The 23,949-nt window shown below is 44.6% G+C and overlaps 1 protein-coding gene across 4 annotated transcripts in view; it reads right to left on the reverse strand.

The window, feature by feature from the left end:
• Nucleotides 1–4,181: 4,181 nt before the first annotated feature.
• The window catches only part of LOC130165171 (beta-1,3-galactosyltransferase 1-like), a 95,789-nt gene continuing 76,021 nt past the window's right edge, over nt 4,182–23,949 (reverse strand). For all 4 annotated transcript variants that reach the window (XM_056370173.1, XM_056370170.1, XM_056370171.1 and 1 more), the window contains one exon: nt 4,182–6,233. In XM_056370173.1, the coding sequence (XP_056226148.1) occupies nt 4,981–5,967 (987 nt within the window). In that variant the 5' untranslated portion in view covers nt 5,968–6,233 and the 3' untranslated portion in view covers nt 4,182–4,980. The remainder of the gene's footprint in view (nt 6,234–23,949) is intronic.

Genomic DNA, 23,949 nt, shown 5'->3' on the forward strand with positions numbered 1-23,949 from the left:
CAGGTGACACAGATGAAGAGGAGCTCATCTGAAGGAGACGTGAGAGAGCCTCAAACAACAAAAAGGTCAGTAACCACTGCACCACGCTGTAAAGCGCCTGGATTCAGGCGGAGGGAAGGAGCACGAGCTCCTTCAGATACTGTGCGGCGCATCAAACAGACTAACTCACAGATACTCTGCACAATGCATTGCCTTCAGGACACATAAACACGAGTTGCATGCGTTCCACAGGTATGCTAAATTATAAAAAATACCTACATCAAATACCCAGCAAGCCTGTTATGAATATCTTGCTCGTCAACCTGCTCTCTGAATCAAATGATCTCGATATTCACCAGCCGATCAGCTATTTATGAGACTCCACTCTCATGCAAATATGCAAATATTCCTCCTCTTCTTGCAGCTGGTCATAAATATGATCCTGCTGATTTTCGGAAGAAGGTGAGGTTCGAGCTCCTGAGCCTCCATCATTTCCAAGAGATCCGTCCCGGGGCATTAAGAGTTAATTTATTGCTCTCGCAATTTCAAATTCAGCCTGGCTGTCACACTTATCTTTGTCAAGCGCTTGTGGTGCCCCTGCCACACGTTCCTGATGTATGCGTCCCATTTAAATCCCATCTATCTGCTATGGATGACGGGATATAATTCATGCTGCTGAAACGCTGTCATCGACAAGGACAGTATAACCTGGCAGATATCAATATTAATACCAGATATTAATATTTAGGTTTCGTTTTACATATCTGAGAGGTTAAAATCCTGGGCTGGACACGTGGACTGATCATGATTGGCTATGAAACACCAACGACAGAGCGACAGGAAGCTCAGGTCTGGAGCTTTTTCTTGCTCTGCTGCCACTGATTTGTTTTGCAGAGAAGTCTCTTCAAAATAAATTAGTTTCAGAGGCAGCTGGTGTCAAAACTGCACTTTTCTGATGTATATTTATCAAATGTTTAAAACGTGGCAGACAGGACGAAGATTAATAAGCTTCTGTGCTTCTGATCTGAACTGCATCAGGTCTGGACCTTTGAGTCTTAGTGAGCAGGAAGTAAATTTCACTTCCTGCTGACTAAGGCTGTGAACGTATAAACAGTCATCAACAGGCAGGGGAACAAGTTTTAGGGCTTTTTCTTTTCTGCAGCTAATGAAATGATACATAGGAAGCCCCACACAAAACTAAACCCTATCAATAATATACTGAAATTATTATTATAATAGGCTATAATAATGTCACATGACCCTCGGCCAATCAAGTGTCTCCAACTGGTTACACCTGAGCCTCGAATGCAGAGCTCACCTCACGACCAACGTACTGAAGAACCGAACCAGAAAAATCCACAGAAACACACATTGTAGATAAAAAGAATATAAATATATTCACAGAAACTGCACATCCAAACATCGCAGCCGGTAATCAAGTGACAGAACATCAACACCTCAGGCTGCCTTCAAAACCGAGCCACCTGCACATCAGCTCGTCATTATCATTTCAGGGAAGCCGCGGCGTCCTAATGCATCGCAGCATCAACTCCGGCGGTGCTTCACCTGGAGGAGGAAGAGGACGGTTACCTCGCCTCCCCAGCTGCTCTCGCTGAGTCCTCCTCCTCTCACCTTGGTCTAACTGCGCCCGCACAGATGGCAGATTGCACACCGCCAATTTATTCCGCGGCTATTTTCTGGTAAATATGCATCCTCTGCGCCTCAAAGGACAGGTCAGGAGGAGGTCACGCTAACTGAGAGGCTGAGGAGAAAGTATTTAGGGCACAAGAACAAGCAGAAGAATATGAATATGTAAAAGAAGATTTTTCTGCAGTGGGTTCTGCAGCATTAACAAATTAGCCTCCAGTCTTTTACAGCGTCTTACTAGACTCCAACGCCAAATCAAGGTCTCCTCCGTGTCCTACCAGCGTTGTGTTTCCACTCTGCGCTCCACAGGCCTTCCTTCCAAAGCTTTGTTTTGAAATCTGAGTGTTCCCAATTGCCTAGCCCTCCGCCTCGCTCGTTATGAGGTTCATTTACCACAAGCCCCGGAATAATCACTCGCTTTTCATTTTCCCCAAGCTTTAGCCTTTTAAACGCTCTACCACTGCGTTGTTTGGCCAATTACGGAGCAGACTTTTCTATTACTCAGCATATTGTATCCAATTGCATATGCCATAGGGGGTGATCAGAGGAATGCAAAACACAGCGCAGAAGATAAGAAGCTGTGAATAACAATTATTTCACATGTACACAAGGCAGAATATTCTTCTGCACTTTATTTTGGAAAAAATAAAGTCATTAACTGATAACATACTGTGGCTAGTAGGGGTTGAATTCTTTTCTTTTCCAGAACAAACTGGAGTAAAACTGTTTCAATTATATTTTGGTTGCAAAAAGAAAAGAAAAAAAAAAAAAAGGACTGTTCCAGAAACTGATCAAGAAGAAGTATTTGAAGTAAAGATGCCGCCCGGGAATAGTTTTTATTAAGAAGAAATCATAACAGCGCTGGTGTGTTTTCTGCCTACGAGCTCCCACAAGATTTTCGAGTGAAAGTGTTTGAGGAAAGATTCGCGCCACCAGTGCTTCCCGCTTCTTCTTCTTCTTTCTGTTTATCTTTGCAAGTGCAGAACACAAGACATTTTTCATTTCTCTGGCACCAAATCCCGCAGGAGTGCTGCGGCTCCCCCGGATGATGATGATGATGGTGATGATGATGATGCTGGGAACAAAGAGTTCACACACACACACACACACACACACACACACCTGTAGGCATCAGAGGCTGGGGCAACCTAATTACAATAATGTTTCCTTGTGCTCGCACGCCGGCGAGAGCGCGTACCTCTTAGGGAACAATTGAACACAATCAGACATTTTAATGATTTCAGAGAATTCTCAGTGTTAATAACAGATAATGACCTTCACTAACAGGCTCAGCAGTGATCACACACACACACACACACACACACACACACACACACACACACACACACACACACACACACACACACACACACACACGGCCTCCGGCTGTATCTCCTGCGTACAGACACAATTAGACTCACCAGTGTGTGTGTGCTGCATTAGGCTGAGCAGTGTAATGACATCGACTGTGAACTCCGGCTTTTCTTTGCGTGATGTTTGACACGGAAACATTTAGGACATTATTCATCTGGTTGTTGTGGCTTTGGTGACGAGGCCGTAAGAGATAAAACAAGGGTTGGTCATTTATCTCTTAGAATTTACAGGAAGTGATGCAATAACGGTTGTACAGGTGATAATTTAGTGATGAAGTCAAAAACAAAATGAAACTACAAATTAAAACTGACTTTACATTCATGGTAGAACTGCAGAAAAGTGACTGTCTTTCTTTCTTTTTTCTGAACTGTTTGTCTTGTTTGAATAAACTTTATTGTAATTGTCAAACTGACTGAGTTCCTCGGTTTCTGAAGAGCGGGTTCTGAAGCTCAGAGTGAGCTGCTGCACCGTCGCCATCTTGGCAGTGTCTTACTCTGCCCCTAACTTTAGTCCTTAATAAAATGTGAACAGGTGAGTTATATAAACAGGTGTCATGATACATTTTATGTAATTGCTAATTCCAAATGACTTTAAAATTCTTCTTCGACTCTGAAATTATTCTATTTTTTACTTTTCAAGATAAAAAGAGCAAAACAGCCTGTTTTCATTTTGATGCCCTTAAAAATGGAATTTAATTTTCCAGTGAATGAAACAATAAACGATGTGGTGACACCTACAGTACATGGGAGGCTGAAAATGAAGAAATTTATGCATTTTATTTTGACATAAAAATCCATTTACTCCTGTTCAGACCGTACGGCTGAACACAGCCTCTCAGCTGCCAGTCACTCAGATGCTACGGTTGATGTAATCACACGTTGGGTTCTGCTCGCCGCTTAACGCTCTCGCACCAACACCTGCGTGGAAAAGAACATGTTTCCAGCTCCGCACTGAGATTTCAGCGGCTCTCGCCCGTCAGTGACGTGTTGAGATGTGGGACTTCAAACTGAGCACAGCTGCTGCTCTGAGCCGCGGTGGCTAATGAAACGCTGTCGTTTCCGCAGCTCATGTTTTACAACATGACGAAACCCTTCAGGGTGTAATCCTGCGAGGGCGTCCGTTATAAACCAGGTGGCATAGAAACTTTTTATATTGTTTTATGGAATAAATACGATATCAAGTCTTATAAAAGCAGTTTATTTAATCTCAAGTAATTGAAAAGAAGAAAGCGCTCAAAAGAGTAATATTGGTCTTCCACTGCTCTTACATTACATCTGCTCTCCTTTATGATCAAGTAATAGAAAATATAATGTTGTGCAGCCCAGCTCACAGCGCTGCCTGAGACAAACAACCGCACGGTACACATCAACAGAAGTAACATTCACTCGGGAACGCGAAGCAGCCGACGTCTCCACGCCGTCTAGAGGAAACCTTCACAAAGATCTGCAGATCTGTTGTAAGAAAAATACGTCTTGAAAGGAATCAGGCTCGGTGATAATCCAGAGCTCGCCGCGGTCCCAGCTGCTGCAGTCACAGACAATACATCCAACAGTAACACCTTGTTCAGAAAGTACAACAACTGAAAATACATGAGCAACATTCAGAGTTAGAGCTCAACTCCAGAGGCCAACGTCTGTGTTCAGTGTGTTGACGTTTGTGTGATCTGGTTGTTTCGTAACAGTTTGAGAAGCTAAAACACAGGCGTCTGCACTTCCTGTCTCATCATTCCCTATAAAAACGACGGTGCCGCAGGAAGTGGCACTGAAAAACCCCTTGAAGTGAGACAGAGAGGACAGAGCAGTACAGAGAAGTTTGCTTTGGCCTTGCACTACAGAGAGTCCTGGCACAGCAGGACGAAGCCCGGACACTTTGTCGATACGGTTCCTTCAGCTCGGCGCCACGTGCTGTACAGTATCTGCCGACGCCAATGACGGAGAAGCAGTTGATGAGAGGGCGTTCGATTCCTCCACCGGCTACCTGCTAACACTTCAGGTGTTTCTTGCTGGTCATGTCGTTCCAGATGCGGTGCATCTCCTCGGGGGAGATCTGGTGGACGGTGACCACCCGCCGGTAGCGGCAAAGGCTGTAGGCCATCTTCCAGTGGTTGAAGCCGCTGTTCTGGAACGGGTGAATGCCGAGCTTCCGGAGGCACACGCCCACGTACACGTCCTCCAGGTGCAGCAGCCTGGTGTGTAGCGACGTCTTGTATATGAGCTCGGCCACGTCGGCTGAGAAGATGTAGCCGGTGCCGGAGCAGAAGGGCGGGTACTTGCTCTCCGGGTACAGATCCCTGGGCATGTACCACTTGCTGCGCATGTCCCTGATTGGCCCGCCGTTGATGACGTAGCCGGTGAAGTACCTCCTCCTGGGCTTGGTGGTGGGCTTCAGGAGGTTGTAGATGAGGTTCTCCATGTTGACAAAGATGTCACTGTCCGTCTTGAGGACGTACTGCGCCTTGGAGCAGAAGGTGGCGACCCAGCGCATCCCCATCAGCGTCTTCAGCGTCAGGTTGTGGTACGAGTCGATGAAATCCTCCACTACGATGTCGTGAAAGATCTGACTCTCCTGCTCCACCATCTGGTTGAGAACGTTATCCGTGCTGCGGCCCAACAGGAAGAGCGTGACCACGCGCACGTCTGGAAACGTGCTCTCGTCGCCCCATGTCTCTCTGATGGCCTGACGGGCGTCAAACTCCTTGTGGGTGGTGCTGATCAGGATGACGAGGAAGGGCGGCTCCGCATCGCACTTCCTGGCCTCGTTGATGATGTAGCCAAAGTCGTGCGGGTTGAGCGAGCGCGTTCGGATGTTGCTGAAGGTGGCATTCTTGTTCACCTTGGGCGTCCTGCGTATCGGGATAGTCAGCTGACCCACGTAGGAGGTGGAGGGGCGGGACACACTCAGGTACCACAGAGCGCTGGCCCAACAAACCACTGTCAGCAGGTACAAGCAGGAGACCTTAGAAGGCATCTCTGTTCATCGGGCTGGTGTTACCAGTGGCAGCAGTGTGGGACCTGTCCAGGCCACGCCTCCATGGGGTGTCTCAGATCTGGCGGCGCAGCTTGAGGCTGCCTCCGCAACACAGCTGACATTAATTTCAGATAATGGACGTCTCCACTGTCTAGTGTTGCTGTTGTGATTGAAACGGAGCTCCGTGGAGATTTCTTATCATGTCCGCGACCTCACCGGGTCCCATCGCCGCTTGCAGGAACGCTCTCAGCGCTCTGTGACAGCATCTAAAAAAAGATGAGAGAACAGACGGTCAGAGGCCACATGAATCATAAACACATCACAGCAGCGCCGCAGAAAGAGAAGCAGGTAAAACTAACAGAATACTCCAATGAAAAAGGCATTTATAGGATAATTTTTTATTCCCGGTTGATCCCGGCGCACGCCATCAGTCCACTGGCGAGGCAGGTGGCGCTGTGCCACAGCCAGCGCCCACATCACTCCATCACTGCCTCTCGGTCTGAGGAAAGTGAATAACCCGGGAAACTCTCCCCAATGATGGCGCCCGCTCCGCCGTCGCTTTATCTCCGTCCCCCCCCCCGGACCAGACACAGGCTGGCGAATCACAGCCTCTCCGCCAGGCTGAGGGGAGGAGGAGGAGGAGCAGGGGGGAGGAGGAGGAGGTGAGAGAGGGGGAGAGGGATCAAGTCAGAGAAGGTGAAACTAAAACGTTCTCATGGGAAAAGATTAATATCCACTTCCTCTCATTCTCCCGGTCTTACCCCCCCCCCCCTTCCCTCCCCCGTCCTTTCTATACCTCCTTGTCAAACTGAGCTTGTGGATTTTTACAGATTCTCCTCAGTAATGAGCTTCTCCTTCGTTAGGCTGGACGAGCGCCGCCGTGGAACTCCGGTGTAACTTTGAGAAGCGGCGCTCTAATTGGTCGCACCGACGGACCATAAGAGGAGGAATTTAAGCTCTAAATATGGAGCACGATTAAAAAAACCTGTGCATTTGTTACGTCCTGGCGCCGTGTGCTTCCTCTATTTAAATGTCGTTTTGAATTCAAAGCCGGTGATGGATAACTAATTCACTGGGGTTTTTTTTTTTGGGGTGTTTGAAAGCCAAAATAAATCTAATCCTTCTTTTCAAACAGACTTTTCTTTGCTACAGACATAATCTCTTTTGATGTAACAGCAGCTCTGCTCTTATTCTGGGGAGATACACTTTTCCTTTTTTTTTTCCCCCCACCATGCATAACTGATGATGAACAAAAAAAAAGAAGAAGAAGAAGAAGAAGAAGAAGAAGAAGAAGAAGAGTGCTATAGATCCTATTAGAGATACTGAAATGTGCAAAGATGCTGCTGCTTGTGCTGTGTGTTTTAAGATGGAAGGGCTGAGATAAAAAACCGCCTCACTTTTATCAGACTCCAGTTTTTTTGTCGTGTCTTGCGGGGCGCCATGGTTCTTTTCATCAGGACTTTTCTCTCACTCCCCCCCCCCCCCCCCCCCCCCCCCCCCCCCCCCACCACCACCACCACCACCACCCACCCGATTCCACTATCTGTTCCCTCTCTTTCTGAAGCAGAGTCATCAATCTCACGGTCCAGTAGAATCCATCTCATCATGGCTGCTTTTCCACACCTCCTCCCTCTCCGTCCTCTCAATCACTCTCTGCTTCTCCACTCCAGTGGGTGCTTGATCCATCTTTATATGTCTCACTACCCCCCCGCCCCCCCCCCCCGCCTCTTTGTCCCACTCTCTATCCTCTTTGGCTTTTTTGTTGTTGTCGTCTCATTTCAAGTTTCCACAAACTTGTTTATTCTTCCTTCACCCTGCGCTACCTTTTTAGTAGTCCTCTAACTCACTACCAGCTTCTACCAGAATCACTTAATCATCATATTCACCCCCCTTCGTTCCCCTTCTTCCCGTTTGCACCTTTTCTTTTTATTTCCTCCGGAGAGGTGGGTCCATCGGTTTCAGAATATCTGATATCCTCACGAAATCCTGCGACCTAACTTCCCCCCTCGGAGCGAATTGAAAGACGGCTGTTTCGTTTCATGCTGTCGTGTCACTTTGAATTACATTAGCACTCTGTGGAAGTCCTCTGCTGAATACGTTACACTTCCAACAGAATATCAGGGCAGGAGATCACAGCTTCTAACTGTGGTGGTGTAGACATATTGAGTAATATCACTGTTAATTTGTGGTTAGTGGACAGTAATTCAACGTGGACAAAAACAGACCACACAGTCTCCTGATTCCTCCGTCTGCAGAGAGGTTCAAGTGCACTGATGGGAGATGTCACAACAATATCTGAATCAGCAACAGCAGTTCTTATATATACACACACACACACACACACACACACACACTGCATGTTTAAGTTTAGCTGCTCACCAAATATATGAAATAACAACAACTTATTTACTGTTTTACTCTCATATCTGTGCTTTAAACATGAAGCTACAGCTAGCAAACTGTTAGCTGCTAACTAACAGTAGCACAAACATGTTTTCTGGCGTTTGTGAATCAGTTCAGAATCGTAGAAGAAGAAGAAGATTATTACCCAACTCGGTATAAAAACATAAACAGTGCACCATGTGTCTGGATTCAACACCGATTGGTTTGTATGAATGTCAATCAATCGTTGTGTCGTGGTCACGGCTGTTGCTAACTAGCTGTGACACCTGGCAAACTGTGTGACAGAAAATAACTCCAAAAAATTCAGATTTTCTTTGTTTAATCTGATCATACATGATCAAAGTCATTGGTTTACATCCCTCATTGCTTGTGACGTCAATGCCACACAGTCGTGTGTAAGAACAGGACTTTACTACTACTACTACTACTACTGTGACTACCTTAATGACAAGGCAGTAAAACATGGCAACCAAACAATAACTCAAAAACACTACACTGCAGTAAAAACAGGTATTATCGATGCGAGGAAAAACACAAAAGCATAATAATCACAGTTATTATTAACACCCATTCACAGGGCTTATTGCTAATCATCCACTAATCTGAACCGGTTGTCATGACAGCGCATTGACAGTCCATAGGGGGAGAGCAAGACGGAGTGAGAGAGACCGATAGGAAGCAGTGGGGGTAGAGTCTGCTGTACGCCAGCATTAAGTGCTAAAGTGTTTTGAATGTAACTCCCCCGGGAGTCAATTTAGCAACCTCATACTGAGCGGTGCTGCGCCGGTGGCTGCTCCATTATGCCTCACGCCGATTCCAAGACTCCATATCATGATTACCTTTGTGAGGAGGACGAGACGGCTCTTAAAATACTTTGGTACAGTGATCAAACATTTATCCAGCTCTTGAGAGGTTGCCCCTGAGAGCGGGTAGAAGAAGATGAGCTTTTGTTCCTTTAAAAAAAAAAAAAAAAAAACCAACAACTACACATCGATTCTTTCTAGTGTCGAGACAATTAATCAATCGACTGGCAGAAAATCAACAATTCATAAATGATTTACCATTTAAGTCATTTGTCAAGCAGAAAATTCCCAGCATTCACTAGTTTTAGCTGCTCAAACGTGTCGCTGTTATTGAAGTCATCACCTTGGGCTTAGTGAGAGGCAGGTTTCATTACTGTCTGATGTGTTTTCTTTTAGAAATCAGTTGGAATAAATCAAAGGGATTGAAGCAGCAGACGCCCCGAGTTGGGAATCAATTAGCATTTCATGAAATCATAATTTCATAAATCTTTTACTTCATGTTCAAAACCGGCGCTTACAACCTGACAATGAGGTGGACACGAGCTACTTCCTGCCGATGGAAGTGGTTAAAATGAAGAACAATTAATAAGCTTAAAATATTGATGTTAAATATTGATATCATTAAAGTTTAGCTGGAGGATTTTCCTGACGTTGATGCGAAAGAGGAGTCACTATTCTTTTTAACTAACCAAAGACACACGTCTATCAACAGCAGATACAGAATTATTGTTCGCCAACAACAGCTGATTTAATCTTCTGCTGATCAGTGCTAAAACTTCACCTGCCTGTTTTCTATATTGTGTTTCTGGGTTAATAAAAAAGAAGCAGCTGTCACGGCTCAAAGGGAAGATCCATAGAGAGGAGATGTAAAACCCACCGAGGCCATCACAGCAGCTACAGGAGGACTTCAAAAAGGCTACGTCCTTCCAATTCCCATAATGCAACACTAGACCTCACCTGCCTCCTAAACACCCACTTACAGTCCAAGTTTTCTGCTATAAAAGTTTAGTCTCTAAGCCCCAAAAAATATGATGAAACACTTTTCACTAGCTGCTCATGCTGAGAGAATTACCAACTAATTAATCAATAGTGGAAAATAATAATAAGTGGAACATATTGTTTATTTTATTAAATTTCATTGTATTTGTTCCAAATTGATGAGTAGCTTCAAGAGCTGTGGTATAAACGCAAATCAAGTGACCACTGAAGCAAAAAGCTCAGTGGCAACAGAGGTGGGAGTCTCGTTTAATGTCGAACCAGATAATTGATTGCAGTCATTAGAGTGACCTTGCTCGGGGGGGGGGGGGAGAGGAAGTAAGAGATAAAAAAACAAAAGAAAGGCTGCACCATGTGCTTCTGCAGGGCGGTTTAATAGACTGTAATGTCTACCGTCTTCAGAGTTACGCGTGTGAGCGACGAGCTCAGAGGGCAAACACGTCAGGAGGTAAATAAATCATATTCTCGGCTCTGGGGTGACATCGTACAGTCACGCCGCCTGCTCCAGTATTACAGATTCTGTGATTGGCAGGGGGAAGAACAGGAAGCGGCCTCTCCGTCTCTTGACAGCTGATTTAAGCGAAGCTGTCATCGTGTTTGGTGTTGAGAAGATCCTTTACATCGCAGCGTTATGGTGCGGTAATAGCATCTGAACGCGAGGCATGACCCGTGAATATCCTTCAGCAGCAGCAACAAAGAGAATCAAGAGGATAATGTTTGATGGTGGAGAAGAAAATGGACCAAAGGACAAAACACACTGTCGTCATGGCGTCCAGCTAAGCCACGCCCCCTCTGTGTGTAGTAGCCTACGCAGCGTTCAGGTGAAAGTGACCTTCCTGAATTCGTCAACAAAAACAGATAAGATGCGCACGACCAGCTCCGTCAAAAACATCCATAAGGTTTTTACCGGCTCCATCAGTGTTTTTTTACTGGCTCCGTCAGTGTCATTCATGCAGCCGATCCCAGTGGCTGAATTTCTGTCCCAGTGTGACTGTGGAGCCAGTACTGGTCGAGCTTTACTGAGGTGGAGAACCCCGCGGCCGGCTGTTCTCCACCGCGATCTGTAGGTGACTTGATGGTTCTTTATGTTACATGTCTGTTTTCAATAGTGACGGTTACAGTAGCGTGATAACGTTCGCTAACTTGCTCTTACCTATATTATAAATGTGTTGTATGAACGTTGTGATACTGGAGGGTGTCAGGATCTGAACAGAGCTTTTCTTCATGAATCTAAAAGTATCTGATTTAGAAATTTAAACATATCAAAACGCTGGAGCGAAACCTCTCGCTGATGCTGACGTGCGCTCTCTCCCTAGTCCAGAATTCAACACCGTATCTCAAGCTGTTGAATATGTGATAAGCTCAACAGGAGGTTTATAACTGTCAGATACATAGGAAAAAAAAAAAAAAACTGTCTTCTGTTCAGCGTTTGATCCTCTTTTCCTCCAATCTTCTGCCAACTCTAAAACCCATTATGTCGGCCTCTAAACATTCAAAAGGGGAATTAATGTGTGAGGAATTAAATGGCAATGGCCAAATTGGTTCGTATCCTACCTAATAACAAAGGAGCACAATTGACATGTCAGGGCTGGACGGCTCCCAGTGAGGCACCAGCTATGCTTTTGTTTCCTGGATAATAAAAGACTCAATGATTGTTGTGGTGCAGCACAGCCGTATAGTCAGTATTACAGGCCACAGGCTGGACACTCTGGGCTTAGTGCAAAACCTCTGAATGCAAAGCAGCTTAGGAGTGACAGAGGAAATAGGATATCAATAGCAGCCAACAGATTTGGCGGCTCTACAGAAGCCTGATGCTCCATCCCCACTTCAGTGCTGACTTGAGCCCAAACTGTTCTGGGGCATATCAGTCCGCAGCCAAGCAGTGCTTGCAGAAAATTCAGTGTTTGTTTTAATTCGCTAAAGCTTGCCTCAAAGGACAAAGTGAATCTGAAAGTTAGAACTTGTTTAAAGCCAGTTTAGTTTCCTGAACTTGAAAACAATACTCCATTAGTAGGGAGCTGCGACTCCCACCCATCTGGTGCGTTAGATCACGCTGAGATTTATGTACAAACGCTGGGTGAGCAGGAAGAAAGACAAGAGGTGCGGTGCAGAGACACAGCTGCATGGCATCATTACACAATCAGTGTTTTCTCAAGACACACGAGCATCCGGACGAGCGCAGGTGCGTTGGCTTCGTTTTCGTTTTGTCGTGGACCTCAATGAGAAACCTTCAGCCGGCGCCCCCGCCCTGGCCAGACCTGCGCTCTCGATGCTCAGCCGCCTCATAAATTGGAAATGACAACTTGATTCATGCAGGTAATACATTTCACTGTCCGACTGGGTGATATTGCTGTTATGCAATATTCAAGCTCGGTGCTGCACCGGAGGTAAGTGAGGGGGACGACACTCAGAGAAGAAGCTGGAATTATGGTTATTCTACTGAGGCTGCCAAAATCAAACGTAATGTGATACCAGCTGGTGAAGACAAATGCTTCAACACCACTGGGGTGTTTCTGCTGAGGTGCTCCTGGAGGGAGGTAAAGGTAAAAGCAGTTTAGGATTGATACGTGAGAATGAAGTGGTAATAACCTTCGCAGATCCGGCTGTAGAGGTCAGAGTTTTATAGCAGTGATGAAATGTATCAGCTGTAGTCACAAGAGAGCCCAGGCACCTGGGGCAAGGCGGTGTTCGCTTTTCTAAACTTTTACATTATCCAGGGCACAGTTTTGCTGAGCACACACTCTCAGCACTTCAGCAGTACACTGCCTCACACGCTCGTACTCTCACACACCTGAGAGCTGCCTGACTGTCAGACACTGAGCATCTGCAGTGGAAAGATTCGACGGTTAGCGCTCACAGACTGCTGGCACTATGAAACAGTGTCCTGCATCTGTAGGCGATGATGTCACAATCAGGATTCACCATCCGAATCACGAGACACCCACAGATGTAGTCTGCTCTCGACACAGCTGAACACACCCTTCAGGTCCTACATGCAAAGCAGGATTTATGCTTTCACAGATTTATCTCCATTACTTTCAAGCAGTTCAGCACGACCTGCAGAGTACCACAGGGATCAATACTTGGCCCCCTTTAATTATATCTATATGCTTCTGTAAAGCCAGATTCTTCCAAAACAACAGCATTAATTAGCACAGTATGCAGATGACTGTGGTCCCATTCTATTTATTTTACTGTTCTTGATTTGATTTTATTGCATTTGGGGTATTTTATTCTATTTTATTCACAATATATTTACTTAGATTTTAAAATCTAATTACTGATCATTTGTCCCTGCTTTGGTTTATTTATTATTTGAACCCATTTTAATGTTTTTTCATTCTGTTTTGCTTATTTTATGCTATTTCTAAAGCGCTTTAAATTAATTGTGTTTAATGTGATATATAAATAAACTTCCTTGTGTTTTTTTTTTTTTTTTGGTTGTTATGATTATTTTTTGAATAATCACAAAAATAACCAATTGTTCCATGCACTGCAAAGCAAACTGAAGCCTTGTCCAACAGAGTGTTAAACTTTATATCCAAAGTCATAACAAAGGGTCTAATGATCAAATATAATAGTCCATTTGTTTTACTTCAGGTGACCGCCTCCAGAGTGATAACACAACTGACGGAGCCTCAAACTGTCAGACTGCTCCGGTCAGATCTGAAACCAGCCACAAAACGGTTTCGACAGAAAACAGCTCAGCAAGAAAAATAATATTACAGGTTTTAAAACGATGTTTCCTCTCGGGGCTGCTGTTCACAGCAGGTCATTTTCCACTTGCGAGAAAGCAAATCCATCGGCCCCACTGGACTTTATCGACACAAATCAACCAGAACCAACATAAAAAAAGTATTAAAGTACAGAACTTTAAAGCTGAATAAGCAAATTTGTAAGTGGTAGTGAGGAGTGGTTTAAAACTTATATTGAATATCAACACCCACGATGATGCGAGAAGATATTGGCAGCCTCTGCAGTACGGTACAGCATCCCCTGTGCTGCCTTTTCTGAGTGTGTTTTGATGAGTTTCGGTGAGTTTCTGCAGTGAACTGGTTTATTTAAACACACAAGACGTAGGGAATCGGTAAAAGAAATCCAAACTGGGGAGGTGAGGCAAAATAAGATCCATTAACAGAAGTCCAAACTCAATACAATCCAGTAACAGAACAAAACACACCAGGGAACCAAACTGGCACACAGGAGTACAACAGAGAGACTGACACAGACAGAGGGGAAGACAGAGACTAACGAGGGAGGGAAGGGTAATAAATCACAGGTGAAACACATCAGGGCGGGGCAGACAATCACGAAGAGGGAAACAGGACAAAGACAGGAAGTAAAACAAACACCAAATACACACAAGATAAATAATTTCAAAGTAAAACAAAAATCAAACTCCAAAGAAAGTGGCCAAACTCAGAAATATATAAAGGGGCAGATCATGACAGCTTTAGTTTGAAAACGGAGAGCTCATCAGCCGAGACTACCGGTGGAGAGCGCAGCATGAATAACCGATTACAAGCGTCACTGACCTTGTTGTCTTTCCTGTTTACACCGTTTCCAGTGAACGGCCGTGTGTGTGTGTGTGTGTGTGTGTGTGTGTGTATTTTCAGGGGTGTTCAATGTTTATTTCATACATTTCACTTCACTCGTGATTTCTACACCTGACAGCAGAATGAAATCTGTACAAACAAGGATTTAAAGTGATGCGTTCAGTGTGAATGTGTGAAATCAAAGTCTTTATATTCAGATGTACCTGCACCTGTAAATCACCTGTCTCAGGAGATGCAGAGGAAGCTTTCTGTAAGAGTGAAAAACAAACTGAGAGGACGATCAATATAGAAGTAGCCCGCAGTGCCAGTGTATACACATCATGTAGCAGCAACCGTTCAACCCCCCCCCTTCTATTCTTCCTGTGCTCTCTCTTTCACTTGAACACTGACCTTAAACCTGCAAAAGTGTCCACAAGCATCTTCCAACACTGAAATCAGCAGCTGTGAGTCTGTGATGAGCGTCTCTCTTATTGATCCTCTCTGCTGTTTCTTTGTAATTTCAATTTCCTTTTTTTGTCACGTCCATCAGCGAAAACATCCCGAAGACGAAAGAACGTCCATCAAGATGTGAAAAACCGCACGCACGATTCCTTCGGGGAGCCGCCACATTCAAATCAACACCTCTGAGTGATCACTTTTCTCCCATCATGCTCCTCTGTCCGTACGGTAGCAGTTTCTATGGGAACAAAAATGACCCAATCTGGCAGGCATGTGAATCACGTTATTCTCGTGAAGTGTTTCACAAACGCCAGTCAGACAGAGTGGGCCCTTCAGCTCGTGATGGATGAGACCGGAATTGAGATGAGTTGATGCTCCCCTCTGAACACGATGGGTAATTTCCACAGCACTTAGCTAATAATATTAGATCACGTTTAAGCACAGCCTCCTCTCTACTTTGAGGATAATGAGCGATATTTCTCCAAAAACGTAGCTGGAAGTTATTTCACTCAACATACCTGCAGAACAACACGAGAGCTCGTGTTCTGTCCGTCATGTGCAACATAATGTGATGGCAGGTGTTGATGGGGCCCTGTGAGGGGGGCTCCCTGAGGGCTGACAAACTTTACTCCCACAGCAATGTCCTAAATTTGCCTCCTTTCCCATTTAAACAACCGATGGACATTTTGCAATGACGCCTCAGTCGGAAACCCCCCTGAAAAGGGCCCCACGTCATCCCCGGATGATTTGCAACGACAAGGAGCAGAAAGATTTCTTTACATCTAAAGATAATGATATGAAAAATAAACTGACAGTCACTCTCTGGTCTTAAACTCTTAATGTTATTTATTAAAGTTTTTACTCTTCTTTATATTTATATTGAAACTAATTTCCTTGTATGTATTTATACATTTACACATTTATATAAGTGCATAACTACTTCATTTAATTTAATGGACAGATCTATATTAATACTGGAATCTGACAGATCTTACAGCAGCTGTCACAGAAGATGGAGCAGCGGCTTGTAGCGTTCACTCCTCCGTGATCAATACTTCCATCATAAACATACTGTGCATCAGATTTAGTTAGAATCAGTTTGAGAAGTTTTATAAGTCGTCAAATTGTTTTCTACTGCAAATCTGGATCTGATTCATCCACTCTCTCCACAGCTCCATGAGTCATGTGACGTGTCCTCTTTTGGACCTGCTCTTGTTGTAACTCTCATCTAAGGATAAGGACTCTGTTTATTACCTGTCACCACGGCAACTCATAGCCGACTACCACGAAATCACTGTCTACTGGCAACTGACAAACACAAGTCCACCTCCTCTCCTCCTGGCCACGGAAAGCATTCATCTACTGACACTCACGAAAATACACAACCTGCAGGAAAGTATGAAACCCCCCCCCCCCACACCTCAGCACCCTGCTCTCAGCGGGTGACAGATAGCGTTGAGGCTCTGCGACATTAAAAGGCCATATGCTCAGCAGAGAAGTTGCTGCACTACAGGCATCAATTAGCACCAACACACATCTGCTCACACACACACACACACACACACATCTGTTCACACACACACACTCACGCAAAACCTACTCAAGAAAATTTTCAGTGCAAACCCTCCCAAGTTGAGCTCGAATACAATCCTGCTCATTAACTTCAGAGCACGTGCATTTTTACACACACACCTTATTCACGTTAAGTTGTTTATCTAGGAAAACATCTGGAAGGAGCTGATGGAGACAGAGGATTAGCACTAGTCTGACACATGTGCAGAGCCGCTGCCCGGTGGCGGTACTCCTGCTCTGAGCTCCTGCCTGTATCAGGGCCGAGGAGTTATCAGGAGCAGCATCTCAGAGCTGGCAGACAGGTGCAGCGTGGAACAGCCTGAACACATCCCATTATATAGCAGGGCGCAGACAACTGCACCTGTCTAGATAACACATAACTCCAGGCAACAGTGAACACACACGATGCAGAGGCACACACACACACACACACACACACACACACACACACACACACACACACACACACACACACACACACCTGCAGGTTTTTATCTAATGTGCTTACATGCAGATGTCGTCCACTGTGTCCCTGTGTAAAAAAACAAAAACAATAGTGGTCTTCAGTTTTTAGGCGTATGTGCAAACACACACACACACACACACACACTCTTTGTGTCGTTGCTATGAGCTGGCAGAGCTCCTTTTAGTTGCTCTGTTGAACCTGGGAGATGAAAAGGTCCTGTGGTAATTACCTTGTCTCTTAGTCTGTCCCCCGTACATACACACACACACACGCACGCACGCACGCACGCACGCACGCACGCACACACACACACACACGTACACGCACACACACACGTACATACACACGTACATACACACACACACACACACACACGCGACTGCTGATGGCAGCACAGGATGAGGACATGCAGCTTCAGCACTCCTTCCGGTAAATAACACTCCTCCTGCTGAGGGGCACTACACACACACACACACACACACACACACACACACACGCACACACACAGACACACACATGCACACACACGTACACACGCACACACACGCTGCCTGAGTGCAGAGTCTCCAGAGGTCTGCAGTGTGTGCGAACAGACACAAAGTAAACACAGGTAAGAAATGTCATCACCTGTATATGAGTGAGTGGGTTCAGCTGCTGATTTTTGCTTATGGTGCCAATCAAAACAGAGACCTACATCTCACACACTCTCACACACACACACACACACACACACACACACACACACACACACACACACCACACACACACACACACACACACACACACACACACACACACACACACACACACCCTCTACAGCCGCCATCTTGGCTACGTAGCAGAAGGGGAGGGGCCAGTGAGTATATTGTGACCAATTAAGTGGTGCAATTAAATTCAGTGTGATCTGTTGCTCAAGGATTTGTCGCCTTCTTCTTCTTCTTCTTCTCTCGTGTCTGAATTAATCACGACGTCGTCTTTTAATTCTTTGAGACATTTGTCGAACGTCTTCTGGCATTCTGCTTTCATTAGAAAGACGTTTGCACTTTTAACTTTTAAATAAAATACCATTCGCTTTTGTTGCTTATATAATTCATGTAACTTGTACTATTAACAAATTGTTGGGAACCAGTTCCACTGAGTGTTAAATACAAGGTTGTCATGACATCTACATGCTCCATGGTGAGATGGAAATCCTAAAAATAAAAATAATAATCCAGATAGATGTCAGCCAGTGGATGTAAAGAGACAGTATAAATATTAATAGAAACACGCTCCCCTCTCTCTCCCCACACACACACACACACTTCTCTATCCTGTAAAAATCACAGCAGGCACTTTAGCTGGTTTGATGTGTGTGGATGGCGTGATAACCCGCGGTCAGCTTCCTCGGGCCCCTCGGAGGTGAAGCTGCTATCTGCAGCCAGCAGGAGGTCCGGTCGGACGCCACGCTGCTCATTGTGCCCCCGGTAAATAAATGATTCCAACTCTCAGAGCTGCCGCGCTTCGGCTTCAGAAGTGAGTCAATATTTCTGTTTATGTGCTATCTGTTTATATGTGTGTGTGTGTGTGTGTGTGTGTGTGTGTGTGTGAGCATCAGAGGGCAGAGTGGATGTGGATACTTTTAACGGCGTTTGGCTTCGACCTGAAACCCTGCCAGAAATACACACTCTAGTTTTCATTGTTTCTGTCAGCCTGTCAGACACAGTTTGCTTTAAACAACACACACATCCCCCATCAGCACACACACACACACACACACACACACACACACACACACACACACACACACACACACACGTCTGCAATCCTCTGACCTTCCCACCTCTGGCAAACACACCAGTATTGGCTGGAGGAGGATCCAAAGAAGAAGTGATATCAACCTTAAACTTTGTTTGTTTTGAAGCAGCAGGAAGATTTTATTATTATTCTTATTATTCTTATTTTTAGATCTGATGAATATTTAAATTCCTCCGGGGAGAACCGGACAAGGTTAACTGTTGGCGTTTTGCTCCAGCTGGGCGTCAGTATCTCTGAACGCCACTTTAATGAGAGCTCGTCACACAGTTTCACCTCCGAGGCGCCAGCGTCGCGTAGAGGGAGGGTGGAGAAAAAAAAGAAAAGATAAACAGAGAAAAATGGAGGGAGAAGAGTCAAGAAGCAAGAAGAAGAAGAAGTGGAGGCAACAATAAACCTCGTAAGTTCAGTTTTTATTGTCCCGTAGCACCAAATGACCATAATATATCTGCAGTGGGTTTAATAGAGCTGCTGATCAATACCAGTGACTCAACGATTATTTTGCCAAATGCTGAGACTTCAAGTTTCAAACCCTCTAAATAAAAACGCCCATTAGATGATTTAACGCTCCTTTAAAGTGTTTCTCTAATTAGGATTAAGGAGACGTGCGGTGAAGCGGTTTAAAAGAGAATCTAGTCGGTTCGTCTTCACAGGCTGCTTAAGGGACTGTGCAAAAATGATTGGTGTTAAACTGAGACTGAGCCGAACAGAGCAGCGTTAAATAGAGCCGGACGAGATGTCGAATTAATTAGTTTCACTCAAGTTTCATGTTTTTTACATCGTGTGTTTTTGTTGTTGTCTACATCTACATCTCCTGCATTGGTTTAATGGAGGTTTAGCGCCTGATTAGCAGCTGTTTATGTCTCCGAACACATAGTGGTAAAACGTGCATGTTCTTTCAGCTAATATCTGTGCTACATCTGAGCTAGCGCTGACCGATAAATTGCATTTTCATCGCCATGGCGATAAGAACATGTGCGATAAAACATATCGCAGAGGACGTTAAGCTAACAGTGAACTGTTACGAACAAGCTGAAAAGAAAAGCTTTGTGTGTGTAGACCGCTAGCTTAAAAAGAAAGTGACAAGACGGGCTGGGGCTAGCTGGTTAGCATGCTAACTTCATTAGAAGAAAAGACGCAAAAGAGACGATAGGTAACGTTGGTGTTTATCTCCACCTCTGCAGACAGATGCTGAACTCACAGACCGGTGAGTAAACAGCTGCTAATGCTAACGTTAGCTGTGTAGCGATAGCAAAACTTACTCAGTACACCTAATTCTTACTAAGCAAAAAGGCAAAAAAAATCATACAGTCCCTAACAGGAAGGTGTGTGTGTGTGTGTGTGTGTGTGTGTGTGTGTGTGTGTGTCTTGACGTTGGAGTGTGTCAGTGCTGACAGGAAGTGATCCAGTGGCCGCCTCACTGCTTATGACGGCTGTCAGATGAAGGATCCATCTGTGTGATTAGCTGCTGGATGGACTGACTGTCCTCTGGGACGGATCGATCTGAGCTGGCCCCTGAGATAACACCCCCCACCCCCCTGTCAAAGATGTGTGTGTGTGTGTGTGTGTGTGTGTGTGTGTGTGTAAGAGAAGTATATAAATGTTGAAATATACAATTTGTTCTATTTTCTTTATGTTTTCTCTGTTACATCAACAGACAGAGGAAAGATGGAAAAAATACTGCAGCTGTAAAAAGAAGAACAAGCTGAACTTCATCTGATATTATTATGATGCACTTAAATCACTGCACATTAAACAACACATCACTGTCAGTTTGTACAGAAAGCAGAAAATAAAACTCATCGTCTTCTCATTTGCTGCTCTGACTCAGAAAGCCTGGTTTCATTTTTTTAAACTTCTTCCCCCGACACCTCTTCCCCTCTCTGTTTCCAGCCTGTCCTTGACCAACTGCAAAATGGCCTCCATCAAAGCAGGATCACTCAGCTCCTTGTAGAAATCACTTGGGTTTAGTCTTTTTTCCCCCCCAAAAAAAAGAAAAAGAAGAAGAAAAAGAAAAGAAACCAGTTCAGAGCTTCACTGGAGGGGCACCATGACAAAGCTACTTCTCACTGCGCCTGTGATTAGACCATCTCTCTCTCTCTCTCTCTCTCTCTTTTTGTTGGGCCAACGCGACAGTTAATGTCTAATCATCTGGGATCCACAGGGGAGCACAGTGTGCACTGCAGCTCTCATTTGACCAGAAAACTCACAACGACATAATCCACAACTCCTCCGAGCCTCCGGCCGCAGCATCATGAGATAACACCCAAAAAACATGCAGCAATGCAGCTGCAAGGGCACGACGGATACTTATAGATGTATTTTAAATACATATGTTCTTTAAAAATCTTTACAAATGATTTATGAGGAAGGAAATATATTCCACATGTCGAGAAACCGAATGTAAAAACATAACTTTTCTTTGTTTACGAGAAGTTTAAGACATCTGTAGCACGAGGTTAAAGAAGGTTATGTCGTTTATTTTATCTCTACTTTATTTGACACATTGTCGGTAAGAACAGATGTGTGCAGATGTTTGAATGTCTTTGAACGGAGGAAGTTATTGAAAACAAAGGAGCCTTTTCTGTTAAAGATCATAATAATAATAATAAAAGAGTCAGTTAAATAATCCAAAGCCATTTCTTTAAACCTTCTTTGAACTCGTGTTGTTTCCCAGCGTCCTGAGTTTGTTTCATTGTCAGGTCAGTGTACTTTTCTGTGCTGCAGCTTTATCTCGCTGTGATGATGATGATGATGGGGGGGGGGGGGGGGGCATCAGTCTCTGTCCTCGTCCACAAAGAGCGAGGACAGAGACTGATTCTCCTCTCCACGCCGCACCGACACCCACATCCATTTAAATGAAGCTTCTTTGCTCAACGCTTTTTTTATTCACATCACAATTAAGAGTAAAACAGTTACCGTGACAACAAACTCTCCGCCTACTCCGCACTAGTTTAATGAGTAGTTTGTAAAAACATATAAAAAAAGGGTCAATTAAGTTAAAGATGAAGTTGTTGTGGCCGTTGTCTCAGCTCAGGTCAGGAGGCGGGAGGCAGGGGAGGATTGTGGGTAGCTGCAAAAATGGCTGCAACACACACAACCCCCCCCCCCCCCACCCCCCCACAAATGCAGTTTTCTCTCCGTCCTTGAAAGGAGGACGTCTACATGCTGTCAGGATCAGAACTTCGTGGTTGCGTAACGAGGCGGCGTGAATGTTGAACTTGGCGGCTCCGGTCTCAACGAGCCACTTTATCTGATTGATTTTTCTGCCCAGTTTGTTTTTGGATGAAATAAATAGTCGGCTAGGATTTGTTTCCAAAGCAAAAAAACCACACACATACTAGAGACAGCAAATGGACGGGTTCTGACAAAATGTAAAACAAAAAACAACTTTCCAAGTTCTGGTGAATAAATATCAATAAAGTAAAAGGACTGACATGAAATCAACAAGGTGAGATCTGAATAAAGAGGTCGATCTTTCTTTCTTCTCGGGCCTTGATTGATTTTAAACTGGAAGAGTAAAAACACCTTTTTTGGAGCACGTCCATGCAGTTTACCTGAAATCTATTATTCCTGAGGTGCGGGGATAAAACAGCAGCTGCTGCACACACATTATAAACTGTATTAAATCATCCGTCACCGTCCTGAAAAACGTCATGAAATATTGGACACCCAACAGTCCTCTCCGATCTAATTCAGTCTCTTCTGAGCGCTGCACCTCCGCCCATAAAGACGAGCCAGACTGACACTTAATACAGCGGGGCTTCATTTGTTACCATCCAATAACCAGACCTGCATTGTAGCTTTCATTAAATCACTAATTAAAACGCTCATAGTCACTGTTAAGAGTTTACAGATTATCTTTCCATCAGTTCAATTAGGCAAATTGCTATTTGCTACAGTGCTCTTTGTAATTTCATTTCATTAAGGGAAGAATTAATAGATGAACCTGCGTGGAGAATCGTAAAGGTTGGGAAGAGGGAACGTGTGCTCTATTTTCAAGCTCGATGGATTTTTCATCAAGAGTAGAGCTGAACTCGACTCGTCGTTTTATTTCATGTGGAACCGGGATTGAACACGGAGCTACTGCGGATCGGTCGAACATTACGAGCTACAACTCTCATGTCTGCAGGTGGTTAGCCTAGCTTAGCATAATGTAACTCTTGTATATGCAAAACTTCTGATTTAAACATTGTTGTTTGCATATGGATTAGGGTAGCAACAAAATGTCTGCGAAGCTTTGATGTTTGTACTCTGCTCCATTCACAGCACAAACACACAAGTCCTGGGAGTCTTGGTTAAATCTCTTTCTATTATCTGACTGACGTGGAGCGAATGCAAACTGTGGCAGTGTCTTTCCAAGAGAAGAAAAAGTAACAGAAAGTGCTGATCTTTTTGCACCGTGCACAATAAATCTGACACTGAACTTAACTGAACATAATAGTAAATGTAAATCATAAAACTGTAAATGTAACAGCCTGCAGAGTGATACCTTCCCCGGGTGAAGGTGGCTGAGTATCGCATTACCGCCATGATTCACACCGCCGTGACGCAGAGGTGCGGGACTGTATGTGTGTTGACATTTCTGCTTTTACAGCCGGGAGTTAAGGACTATCAATGCACATTTGTTGTTTTAGAGTTTATGGGCCATACATCAGCTGTATCAGGTGATGCATCTGAGAGAGCTACTCAGAGTCGTCTTCCCTCTGCAGAGAGGTGCATGCACTTATGTAACAGTACGAGCGAGAGACAGAGAAAGACGTTAAACTCATACGACGAGATATTAGTAGTAGTAGTAGTATTTAATTATTCAGATAAGATCTAAAGAAACATCTTGAATGAGAGAATCTGTGACTTAAAGTGTAAATTGCGGCGTGAAAGCAACAGAAGTCCTTTTGAATCCAATGAGAAAGTGAGTAACAGCGGCAGACACACAATATCTCCCGGCACATGT

Source organism: Seriola aureovittata, chromosome 24 (genome assembly GCF_021018895.1).
Source record: "Seriola aureovittata isolate HTS-2021-v1 ecotype China chromosome 24, ASM2101889v1, whole genome shotgun sequence".
Lineage (NCBI taxonomy): Eukaryota > Metazoa > Chordata > Actinopteri > Carangiformes > Carangidae > Seriola > Seriola aureovittata.